This window comes from Vidua macroura, chromosome 16 (assembly GCF_024509145.1).
Source record: "Vidua macroura isolate BioBank_ID:100142 chromosome 16, ASM2450914v1, whole genome shotgun sequence".
NCBI classification, from domain to species: domain Eukaryota; kingdom Metazoa; phylum Chordata; class Aves; order Passeriformes; family Viduidae; genus Vidua; species Vidua macroura.
In genome coordinates, this window is record NC_071586.1 from 7,585,390 (window position 1) to 7,597,988 (window position 12,599).

At 37.3% G+C, this 12,599-nt stretch overlaps 1 protein-coding gene across 1 annotated transcript in view; it reads right to left on the reverse strand.

The window, feature by feature from the left end:
- Nucleotides 1–3,448: 3,448 nt before the first annotated feature.
- Nucleotides 3,449–12,599, reverse strand: part of SNX29 (sorting nexin 29) — a 101,856-nt gene continuing 92,705 nt past the window's right edge. The window contains exon 21 of the mRNA XM_053991739.1: nucleotides 3,449–8,936. Within this exon, the coding sequence (XP_053847714.1) occupies nucleotides 8,807–8,936 (130 nt within the window). The 3' untranslated portion in view covers nucleotides 3,449–8,806. The remainder of the gene's footprint in view (nucleotides 8,937–12,599) is intronic.

Below are 12,599 nucleotides of genomic sequence, written 5' to 3' on the forward strand. Positions count from 1 at the left end.
GGAAGATTTCGGTTGGATATTGGGAATAATTGCTTCACCAAAAGGGTTGTCAAGTCCTGGCACAGCTGCCCAGGGACTCACCATCCCTGGAGGGATTTAAAAGTTGTGTGCATATGATGCCTTGAGAAGGCTGACCTAGAACAGAGTTAAAGAATAAAGTAGGGATTTATTAAAAGGCCTCAGTGGATCCACCTCAGGCAGCACAAGAGCTCAGCCAGGGCTGCACCCAAGATGAACCAAAATGGTCTCAAAATGGATGACCAGTCACAAGGTCTCACACTTTTATAAATTCTGCTTCATTTACATGTTGGAGTTAATTGTCCAACTACAGCCTCAGGTTATGAAGTCCCACCCTTCTTGTTTTTCTCTCTTCAGTCCACCGTTGTTTATTCCCTTGGGCCTGAAATTTGGATTGGTTTCCTTGGTCCCAAGCTAGAGAAGGAATTGTTTTGTCCACCCACTCTGTGAAGAGAGCTCACCAACACTTAATATGAAGCTCAGAACTACACACCAAAGCAGCACAGAATCTGAAAAATAAAAAAGCTAAAACTTAAGGAATCACATATGGCACTTAGGGACATGGGGTAATGAGACACTTGGCAATGCTGGGGGAACAGTTGGATTTGATGATCTTAGAGGTGTTTTTCAACCTGAATGATTCAATGATTCTATATAAAATTGGGAATGTTAATAAACATAATTTAATTTCCACTGAAATATAGAAACTGTCAGTGTAATTGGCACATGTTGAAGCATCTTCCTTCATGGATGATTTAGCACTTGAAAAAATAGGGAATAGAATTAAGAAAAAGCAAAATACTTACAAAAATTAGGCATTTAAAATTAGCATTAACCTGATTAAATCTTTTCTTGCTATATTCACTTAACCTGTAAATATTTTTCAGAGATTGAAGCTATGTAATAGCAATATGAAATCTATTTTATAATAGCAGTAATTCCCAAATAAAGGCATTGTTTTTGACAGCTCGGGCAGATGTTAGTTGGAATTATTAAAAACAGGCTTTTGTCATGCGAAGTTCCACAGAATCACAGAATATTCTGAGTTGGAAGGAATCCACAAGGATCATAGAGTCCAACTCTGAAGTGAATGACCAATACAGGGATCAAGCCCATGAAAAGTTGATGGCGTAGAAATCACACTGAGTAAAACAAATCCTTGATGTACCTCAGCTGATTCTGAACAACATGCAGCACAGGAATAAAATTAATCATGAAAATATTCTTAATAGGAAAATGGACTAGTTAAAAGCAGAGCTGAAGCCCTATGCAAGGGTGAATTTATCAGACATGAATTCTAGAAAACTGGGGAAAGACAGATCTAAGTGATGCAATGGAGAATCCAAAAATATCACAAACTCAGCATAAGCAGGTGTAAAAAGTGAATCTCCAAGCATATGAAGAGCTTCCCACAGAAAGACCAAGCCTGAGGTGCCACAGGCTTAGTATTTTTAACAAAGTGCAAGTGCAGAGGCCCACCCAGAGCACAACAGTTTGCTCAGCACAAAGCTCTGAAGGCAGGACATCTGTTAATGAGGGGCCCACGTGACTGAACCAATTACAAGCTGCATATGAGTAAGGCTAGAAGGTGACAGTAAAAATAAAGACATTTAGCAATGACAGTGTATGGCATAAGGTATATGCATTTGCTGAGCATCTTTAAAATACTGGGAAATTAAGAAATGTTGGAAATGGCATGGATATTGTTGAATTGGAAATAAAGAAAAGTAAGTTATCATTTGGTTCTTAGAAATCTCACATAATAAAAGCCTGCTGTCCCAGTGCAGGTCAAAAAATGGCAAGAATAATTCAGAAAATAGGCATCACACACACACACACACAATCTGCATGATGATTTTCTAGAACAAATCAAGCACGACTTGCAATATATCAAAATGTCAGCTATCTATTTTAATTTTGGGAATACAGTAAGTTCACTTATAATACTTAAAAGGTCATTTAGAAAGACCGAAGTGCAGTAGCAAAAATCTTACTCTAACATTATCTTAAAAATATCTTTGCTCTTTCTTCTGACAGATCGTTTGTACAAAGCACTTCCCTTATTTTCCATAAATTTTTAGGGAAATAAAAACAAAAAAAAAAAAAAAAACAAGCAGTAAATCCTCCAGAGGTCCTTTCCTGAAAAGAAAAACTTTAAACTCTGTAGGCCCATGTAGAAATGCCAAGCTGTTACAATTTGCCAAACGCAGCCAGAAGCTTTGCCTGGATGCACAGAAAGATCAGTAGTCCCTTCAATGATCTTGTTCTTCCCAGGATTTTAGTGGTGGCAACTAAGCAGCAGCATCTCAGCAGCTGGACAAGACAGTGGAATCCAGCACATAAAGGGTTACAGCACCAACCTTGTGCTTTCCAGCCTTCTCCAGCCCAGGGCTGGGAATCTGCTTGTCTCTCCCCTAATGATGAAATTTTACCCTTCCCATCAGTTCCAAGGCTCAGAAATAAAGCTCAAGTGGCCAAGAAAGTGCCACTGGGAACAGACACTTCTGCAGAGTTGAAACTCCACCCCTGGTGCAGTCCATACAGTCCCCATCAACAGCCTGGGGCTATTTGTGCTCTAGTACCTCAAGCAGACAGAAAAGGAAAATAAAACCTTTGCCTGAAACTATTAATTTAAAGTTTATAACATAGTTTTGCTTTGTGATCTTAAGTAACTGAGATATGAAAAGCAAAAACAAGATCCTAAGGACTGACAAGACTAATTAAAAGTTCTGTCATCTAAGTTCCGTAATGACACATTATGGAACATTACATAACCTGCTACAGGTTTTAAAAGATGGAGATAAACATCACTGTGAATTTTACAATAAGTGTCTGTCTTTTTTTAACATGAACTGTTCAACTAATTAGATCGCACTAGAATGGCACTGGCTTGAAGAATTGTAATTGAATTAACCAGCAGGTTATTCTGTGAGTATGAGGAATCTACCAACACTTTATTTTTGTTAAACTACAGCTTTGACTGGTGGAAATTTATTAAATGCATATAATGCTTCCTTTCTAAAACTTCCTTTTCCACATGATATAGAAGCATCCAGTTTTGACCTGGATATGAAAGTGCTGGTTATGACACAGTGATGATATGAATTGCCAACTGTATCATGGTGCAATAAAAGCAAATAAAACATTCAGATGTGGACTCTGAATGTAAAAAAGCCAAACCCCACAAATGTGGTGGCATTGCCTGGCATTGTTTGCCTTCCTGTTTGAATTATTTATCTAATGTGATTATAAACTGAAATGTTTGAGATTACTTTCAATAAATACTACTTCTCATGTGAAGAAATAAGATTTTAACAAAGTCTGTTATGTACATACATCATGCTAGAAACACACTGAAAAAATGAACATAAATCAAAGAAGCAATTGCAAAACAGCTGAATAGGACAAATAGGATGTAGAAACACTCTACTTCAAAGAAAAGATGTTCTTTTTTATTTTCTTCTTGGTAAAGTAGCATATTTTAACCTGGTTACAATAAAATTACCACAGGATATTAAAAAAAAACAAGAAAGTATTTAGAAAATTTTATATATATACATTTGCTTAAAAATTCTATTATGTAAACATTGGCATAGCAAGTTAAAATAATATTACAGCTTATTAATACTTGTGACTATTGTACATATATATGCTTAATTAATAATATCTTTTCTACAGTTTAATAGTAGCAACAACAAAAAAAAAAATCTCTCCCCTAATTCAAGAAGGAAATTCAGCTTCTTCAGTTGCCAACAGGTTGGTCCCACATCCAAGACACTGAGTTCTTCATCTCAGTGTTAACTAAGAAGGTAAAGCACAGCCTTTCAGAACTGTATTTTCAACCATACTTACATTTTTATACTGTTTAGTGTCTTAAATGATTAATACTCAAAAAAAACACTTCTCACAGTTTAACTACTGTCATGGCATGGAGATGGTTTCTGAAATCTTGTTAAGGAACTCATTCCCCTACAGGAAAGGGCAATGAATTCTGGTTTGATGTGATAAAAAACATTATTTGTTTTAAGTCTGGTTATTTGCAGCAACTTGTACATTTGGAAAAGTCATTCCTTTCTAAACATTTCAGTGCTGTTGTCTAGAATTCATGCCATTATGAATGAAAAACCAAGCCATCAATATTGATTAGAAATATGCTCTCATGATTTTTGTAGAAGGAATTTATAAATAATCTAAGTTCCCTATAACTGGATCATAAAAGTACAGTTAGTGTAGAGTGAGAAATAAATGAAATGTACAGTGTCACACCACTGTAGAACAAGTGGTTTATCTTCCATTCAAAATGTGAAACACAAAGCAGGTTAATCAATATTTTAAAATACATTTTGTATTTCATATAGATATTTTCCTATAGTAAAGTGTTTCTTTGAATACAGAATGCTATGAAACTACCAAACTTCCAAAATAATAATCGAGTTCATATTCCATGTGATGCAGGGTGCTGACTGAAATGCCCTAACCTATAGAAAATGAAGAAATCCTTTACTTTCTTGAATTGTTTAATCACTTTTCCAGAAGTGACTCAAGATCCAATTCAGAAGCATTACTGTTGTTTCCAAGGAGAAAAATGTGTTTGAGTGTGGAACAGGTTTCTTTTCATATATCCTAGAGTTCAAGCTGGAGAAGCCCCAGGCTGCTTCCAAGACTTGCAAGGGTGTATAGCAGCAGGATTTGGTCAAAAAGGTTTTTCTTTTTCCTTTTAAACAGCTGTTCCACAGGTTTCTCAGCAGGTAACTGTATTTCTATCCACAGGTATATATTATCTGTTCCCAAAATTCCAAGACATTGGATGAAAAATGTTTTGGGGTGGGGGGTTTGAACCTTTGAAATGGCACGCAACTTCTAGCAGAACTGAGATCCCTGCATTCTTTGAAGGAAAAGTAATGACATCAATATCAGAAAGCACCAATTACTGATTCTGGTAACAAAATACCAGGTCCTTAATCATTAATATGTCCTGGCAAAAGCATCATTAGTTCACTGGGGATTCACCAAGTCTCATTTATTATTAGCTTGCTGCTCTGAGTCAGTCAACCCCATTGTTAGTGTGTTTGTATTAATTAATTTGACAGCTACCATGTAGATATTATTCTGTACAATAAAACATGACTGTTACAAAGAAACACTCCACCTTAACAATAGGTCACAATTTTGAGCCAGTAATCTTTAATACCATTCTGTTCTTTCTCTAAATGCTTGTATTAATTCAATCATGATGGTTTATGACTTGCAGTAGATTCTGTAAGGTAGCATAATTTGATTACAACAATCACATCAACAATATATTCCATTAAAAAGACTGGCTTTGAAATTATTATCTTCCTAAGAATATGTGACTTAATGGACATATCAATTTAAGCCTTTATAACTATGTCAATATCCTGCCTCATATAAACCTTGGAGATTTATTACTATTATTATTATTGAGAACTTTGATTTAATTTGCAAAAGCCAAGTCGACACATTGCATTCTGAATAATGAATGACAGAATCTCTAAATAAATGAGATTCTGAAAAACCATAGTCAATCTGTGAATACTGATGGAGACATCTGCAAAAGCTGGAAGAGCTCAGCCTGCTCCACATTTCTTAGGGAAGGGTTCATGGTGGAGGTGACTGGAGAATAGCATTGCAGTAGAAGTTGTGCCACGTTTTTACAATTTATTTTGAACAGACATGAAAGAATGCAGAGGAGAAGCCCTGGATCTAAAGACAAAGCAGGAATGGAATGCTAACAAGACCACAAATTGCTCTAGGCTGGCTCTACCAGCCAGGAACATCTCCAGAGCCCAGCCTGTCCTGAGTCCTCATCCTGGGATTACAGCAATGGCCACTGGTGCCAGCAGGAAGGGTCAGTAATGAATTAATTAATAATTCATTAGTAATGAACCCAGCAGCTCATTGTGAGCCACCCACTGAGCACAGACAGGGGCTTAAGAGTGATGAGTCAGCTAAAGGAAGTTTAGAACTGTACAAAAATTGTAACTGCATGGAATTGGGTGAACAGGATAAGCTGATAAAATCATTCCACTGTCAGAATCATTGTTACAGATATTTCAGATGAATAATGTACCTACTTGGGATTCTTAATACCAACTGGTCAGCCTTCTTCAAGAGGCTTTGCTGGTTCTGGTGAATGAACAGAAGTGGGATTTGTAACAGATATACAGGATTCTAAGACAGGTTCTTTCAGAATGTCTTGAGGTGGTAAAAATTTGGGCATTCCTGTCATTAGGCACCTACTGGCACTCATGCAGGTTCCTCTGTAGTCTTCAACATAACCAGGGGTATAAAGTGGGAATGCCACCTTGTGAAGAAAGGCTTTCATTTGATTATTTCCTGGCTTTTAGCAGAGCTTTTAAAAAGATTAGTAATGCACCCATTATGGTATCTTGTATCACCAAGTGAACATTGTTTGCAGACTGTCATCTTAGCAGCTGATACACAATTCAGCTAAAGTTGACAAAGAGCAATTTGTACATGGTAAACAAGTTTAGTATCTTTATGTGATCTACATACATACTTTAAAAATTACAAGAAGCAAAATAATCAGGAATGAAATAATTTTAAGAGCCAAATGCAGATACAAAAAAGTCCTTTTAAACAACTAAAAAGAAATTCAGTCTGCAGTAAATGAAATTTCTTACCATTTGCAGTTTGCTGAATAAGTACTTGAATCTGTGAATTATTTCTTGAAAATGAATACAGCTTCATATAACAGATACATCACAAAGGTTTCCACACAGTGCTTTCTTTCAAATTTACTTGCAATTCAGTGTTAGTATATGTGCCATATTTCTACTAACCAAGTCTCCACTTTCTGAAAAATGAGTTTAAATTGTTTCAAAGTGGGACCATCATTATAGCTGCTTCTCTTTCCAACAAAGACAAGTAAAATCATCAGCAGTGCATCAGGCTGAAGAGTTTGGAGAAGCTACTTAACTGCCAATCTACTCACTTTCCTTTCTTCTTAAATGAGTGTCCCACTGTAACTAACACAAAACACCAACAGTAATTAATTTGTTAATGAACACACAGCTGTGAGCTTCCAGGCTGGCCTTTGGGTTTTTCTCTTTGTCTCTGTGGTAACTGACATCTCTTACTGACTGGGAAATATTGTTTCATTTCTGTGATGTGATTTTACTTTGTGGTATTTCACCTACTGAAATTTCTGACCTGGAGAGTGAATCCCACTCCTCTCTGACACATTTTGCTGTTGAGTGCAATCTGAAAGCTCCATATTTCAGTGGTGGGAATCCACCACGTGGGGCTCACACTCATGCAGCACTGATGCCACTCACTGTGGGTAACAAAGCCTTTCTCACCTGAGAGGTGCCACTGAAAACGACTGACCACTGACCTGCCTGAACAGCACTCACTGCTCACAGCACTGCAGAACACAAGTTCCAGTTTGCTGGAACTTTAGTAAAGCACTGAGGTTCAAAATTTGTTCTTAATCATCAGCTTGTTTTTTCCTGGAGAATAATATAAAATGTGAAAATTTAATATAATGAATGGATAATAAAATGACAAGATACATCAATTTAAGTAACATTATCCAAAAAAACTTCTGAGAGGAAAGATGTTCTTACATAAAGGAAAACCAGAACACAATTGATAGAAAATTTGAACACACACTGCTTAAACTTAATGAAGAGAAGAAGATAGCTAAAATATAATTAACTGCCTATGGCAGTGCAGCTAATGGATACTGAACTGGATTCCAGTTAATCCATGTCAGGACTTCCATCACTTGTAACAATTCTTGTCAATTTTTTAGTTACTCTTACAATACTAGCATTACAAATTACTTTTCAATAAGAGGTGATGGGTAACAGGCACTTTCATTACAGGCAATTTTTAAGTATCACCATGTGAAGGGTATTACAAAATCAGATTAAGAATTCCACCCTGCCCTGTTAATGATGGACTGTTCTGTAACATAACCAACAAATTAATAACAAAATATAATCCAAGACTTAAAAGCACTGTTTTGTACCACGCTAATTTTGTGTATCCTTGTGGTGGTTTGTAGAAATGAATAATATTGCACCTGCCTTACAGCAAGACTGAAATTTCACTAAAAAAAAATTACATTCTTTGATTTTAAAGAATTACTTCCCACAGATGAATGCTATTGAGAATATCTATCTAGAAATGTACAAAAGCTATTTTTCCACCTGTAATGTTTTTGTCATCATCTACATTGTGAAGTTTTTTAAAAACCTTTGTGTATCAGAGGTTTACAATAAAAAAAAACCAAAACAACCCAGTCTTTTTATTTACAAAAGGTAATAAATTAGTGAGGTTCTTTTAAGCACATCCTTCTGACATATTAAGTAGTGATAATCATAAGGGTTCTTTTAAGGAGAAAAAAAATTGTCTTGACATGAAGCCTGTGTCTCTCTGGAACAGAAAACTGTACATGGAAAAGGGACAACATAATACAAACAAGGAATTCATTGTGACAGAAGGACTTCAGAGGAACAAAGGAGAATTTGTGCAGTGCAGCTTTACAAAACAAAGGAAATGCCGATCAGTTTGCTGAGCTCTAGTGAAGAGCCCTCGTATGCTTTTGAGAAAGTGATTACCGCCTTCCATCCAAAGTAGTCAATCAGGATATGACCCCTGGTAATGAACGTCTCTTTTCAGGATTTAAGTTGATGCAGCTGTAGTCTCTTCAGGAACTTAAACTATAAATATAGGCTAGGAAGGAATCACAGAACAACTTAAAGTACGTGCTGCCCATGGTGACAACTGAGGAGAAGGGTCAGAGGTCACCGCTCTGAGGCTCCAGGCTCCGGGGCTCCCTGGGGTGGCTGCGGGACAGTTTGGGGAAGCGGGTGCTCACTTTCGAGCGACTGCTTTTGCTCACTGGCTCTCCAGAGGGTGGGATATCACTAGGGAGACAAAAAATAAACACAGAACAGCTCATTTATGTTATATGTAAATTGCTGTGTAGTTACTTCCAACATGAAAAAAGCAGATGTTATGAGAGCCTGGCACATGACTGCGAAGTACAGCACACATCTCCAACATCACGGAATTGCGTTCTTTCTACTGGTGTCTCAGGTGTGAATTACAAAATGGGCTCTTTCAGAAATGAGAACTAGTAGAACTTTCAATACTTTATGGAAGATTGCAAGTTACAGGATAAAAGCGGATCTCTATGAGTTGCAGATCAAAAATGGTGGGAAAAGCATTTTGAAGTGATAAAAGTACAAGCAAAATAGATGAGCTTGGATGATGCTCAATTAACAATCCTCTAATCATGGATGGATGTATCATTACATGATGAAGTACATTGGTAATACATCCCTGAATTCTTCAGTCTCTCCTGACCCACAACAGACTACAGTCTTACATGAATGAGCCTTTTGCAGAAGACTCTGAGAAGTACATTGAGTTCAAAAACAAGCAGTAACAGAAAATTCCAGCTTACCTAGGTGATATTCAGGCTATAGACTCCTCGGAAAACTACAGTATAAAGGGATAGCATTGTACTTTTGCCATTCTTTTACAGGACTCCACATAGCTTTTAATTAAACTGCTTACACACAGATAAATAAATAAAACTAAGTTTTGCATTTAGCAACTCAGCTAAGCAATAAAATTACACAGCACACAAAGCCAAGCTTATTTTCCTGAGTGAAAAACCCCAACTTTACAATACCTATCTTCAGAATGTGATATCAAGTCCAGAAAGGAGAAATCGCTCATCTGCACTTCTGGCCATATTAAACAAACACAGATGTATTTTATAACAACCCCCAAAGTTCTCTGTGCAGTTTCTTTCCCTGCAGAGTGGCCTTTCTCACACACAGGTCAGTCCCTCCTGCCAGAGCCACAGGCACACTCAGGCCCCACTGAGGCATTTGGAGCACCCACATGGGAGAGATGTTAGCAAAGGAAAAGCCTTTAACAAGTCCTGGGATTGACTGGAAAATTCACTTGCAGGCAGCAGAGCACTTCTGCAAGGAAGGGCAGCTGTCCTGCTCTGCCACTGGCTTCAGAACTACAGTGCACACACAGCTGCCCCCACAAAGGAAAGAGGAAAAAAAACCAGTATGGAAAAGTTATGTTCAGTTCAGATGCTAAGCAACAGAAAATAAAGTTTTGTGGGGTTTTTGAATGGCAGAGTATTTAACTGGTCTAAATTTCTAAGCAGGAAATTCTGAAATAGCATTAGTTAAAATAATAAAGGATTTTCCTAAATCAAGATTCACCACATTCCTATTATAGTATTTAGTCTTCCAAGGTAACTAAGACGTTCTTTGTGTGAAAAAATGCATAAAATACCTGTGGCATACATCCTCCTCTTCTTCAATAACCAGATTAATAAGTTAGATCTTTAATTCCTTATTTTCCTTGTCACTAAAGTAAAAAGTCTAAAAATTAATTTAGCCTATGTTATTAATTCTTGGTAGCCAAGGATAATTGGACTTCCAACTGTGGCCCTACAATTTCTTACTCTAAAACTCAGCAATGCTATCTAAGTTGCTGTAGAGAATTCTGATCATGTGAATCCAATTTCAGCTGTGCTCATTACCATAGATTTCTTTTAGTAACATGAATATTATTACTCATAATTTTTATACTATTTATAAAATTGAGCAATGCAGTGTTGATACTGTAATGCTTGTAAAAGACAGCATGTGACATTGACTTCAGAGGGTTGTGATTTTGTTTTAAGATATGTATTTTTCAGAACATGTAAACGTAAAATAATCCAAATATCAAACATATAATGGAATAAAATTAAATGTTCACCTCCTTGGGCTTTGCTGAATCTAAACTAGGTTAATTCACCAGCACGATGGCCACTGCTGACAGCTTTGGCTGTCTGAGGCACACGGGGATCCTTGGCAGGTACAAGGGGGTTTACCTTGCACCAGAGAGCACGAGTGGAGTGCAATTACTGTAATTTGGTGATTGCTTTATGGAAAGCACATTTTAATGCACAAGCTCCTCCTGCTGGCATGTCCCCAAAACGACATCAGTGCCAGCCCAATGGAGCAAAGCTATTCAGAGGGAAAAGGGCAAAAGGGGCAGGAGTTCCCCTAAAATGAAGAGAGATGAATTAATTTCAGTCTGGCAGGGCTGAGGTAATCAGGTCATTTAGGGTAATTACATGAACACCAATGTCTGTGAGCAAAGGACAGAAATTGCAAGTAATTCTGCTAATTTAAATGATGCTACTCCACAACATGATATATCTAATAACTAAATTAGAGATTAATTTATCTTAAATGTCTTAGCTAATTTTTATAATGACAATCTAAGACACATCATTATCTAATGTAGGTTTACAGAAATCAATGTATATCTGAGGAATTGCATCTTCATGCATCCAATATGAAAAGAAAACTGGAGCTGAAATTGAATTGATCAACTTCCATGGAAACAGATGTTCTACGGGGAAAAAGTTTCGAGTATTAAAAAAGAGTCATAAATTTAAGATTCTTTCAGCCCCCTTTTCATCCTCCCTTTTCCCAACCCTGATGGGAGAACCACCCATCTCACTCTCCTGCTTCAGCTCTGGCTTTCTTGCCAAAATGACCAACCCAAAACACATGGTAAGCAAGTAGGAGGAAAAGAGTCTGTCTCCTGTCTCTCTTCTGTCTCCTGTTATTAGATTTAATAATTTAGTTCTGGCATAGAGGTCGAATGACACCTATACAGTCTCTGGTACTAAACAAGACACTTTCTAAATGTATTGACAGTTCAACTGGTCAAATATTCCATGAACTCTTGGGCACAGACATAAAGACCTTAAAATTATTCTGTCTGTATTTCTGGCAAATGCACATGAAGATGGAATTGAGACAAATCTTTTTGCCACCCAGTGTTTGGGATGAAGAAGGAAGAATAAGCCGTTACCTACAAGGTTTGCAAATCCTCTCGTTTGTCACACTCAGTAAAAATAGTCCCTAGGTGAGATTGGGGGTGCTGAGTAAGGGCCCACCTCTAGTCGATTGTTTTACTCAAATTAAAATACAAATTTAAAATACCTAAATCTAAACCAGGGAGTAGCTGTGCTGCAGTAACTCTCCCAGCCCGGCTCCCCCAAGTCCCTGAGGTAAATTTGCAATTCATCTAAGCCTACACCTGTCCCAGCTACACTTGTTTGGCTTCAATAAAACATTCTGCTTTTCATGCTGTTCTTTCTGAGCCACAGAAGCCTTAGCAGGGTCCAGGCAGAGAGGCTTGCCAGGCACTGCCCTGTTCAGCAGTGGAATGTCCACCGATTAAAGGCTCAAGTTCTTTTCTACATTCTCACCTTGGCCCATTCTGAAAAAAAAAAGCAACCTGCTGAGGCAATCAATTCCTCCTTCCCACCGGGTCATTGTTTAGCTTTTAAGCATTCCTGATTGATCTGCCCAGCGTTTGTTTGGCAAACGATTCAGTTTCATTGATTTTGTCTTGGTGTCAAGTTCTGCCTGAGGTGCATCTATAGAAAATAGCTTAAAATAACCGGTCCTTTTCATCAGCTGCTGGTTTATTCATACCTTTGATTTATTGCTCTCTCTGTATCCAAATGCAAACTGTATTTTGTGGGGTTT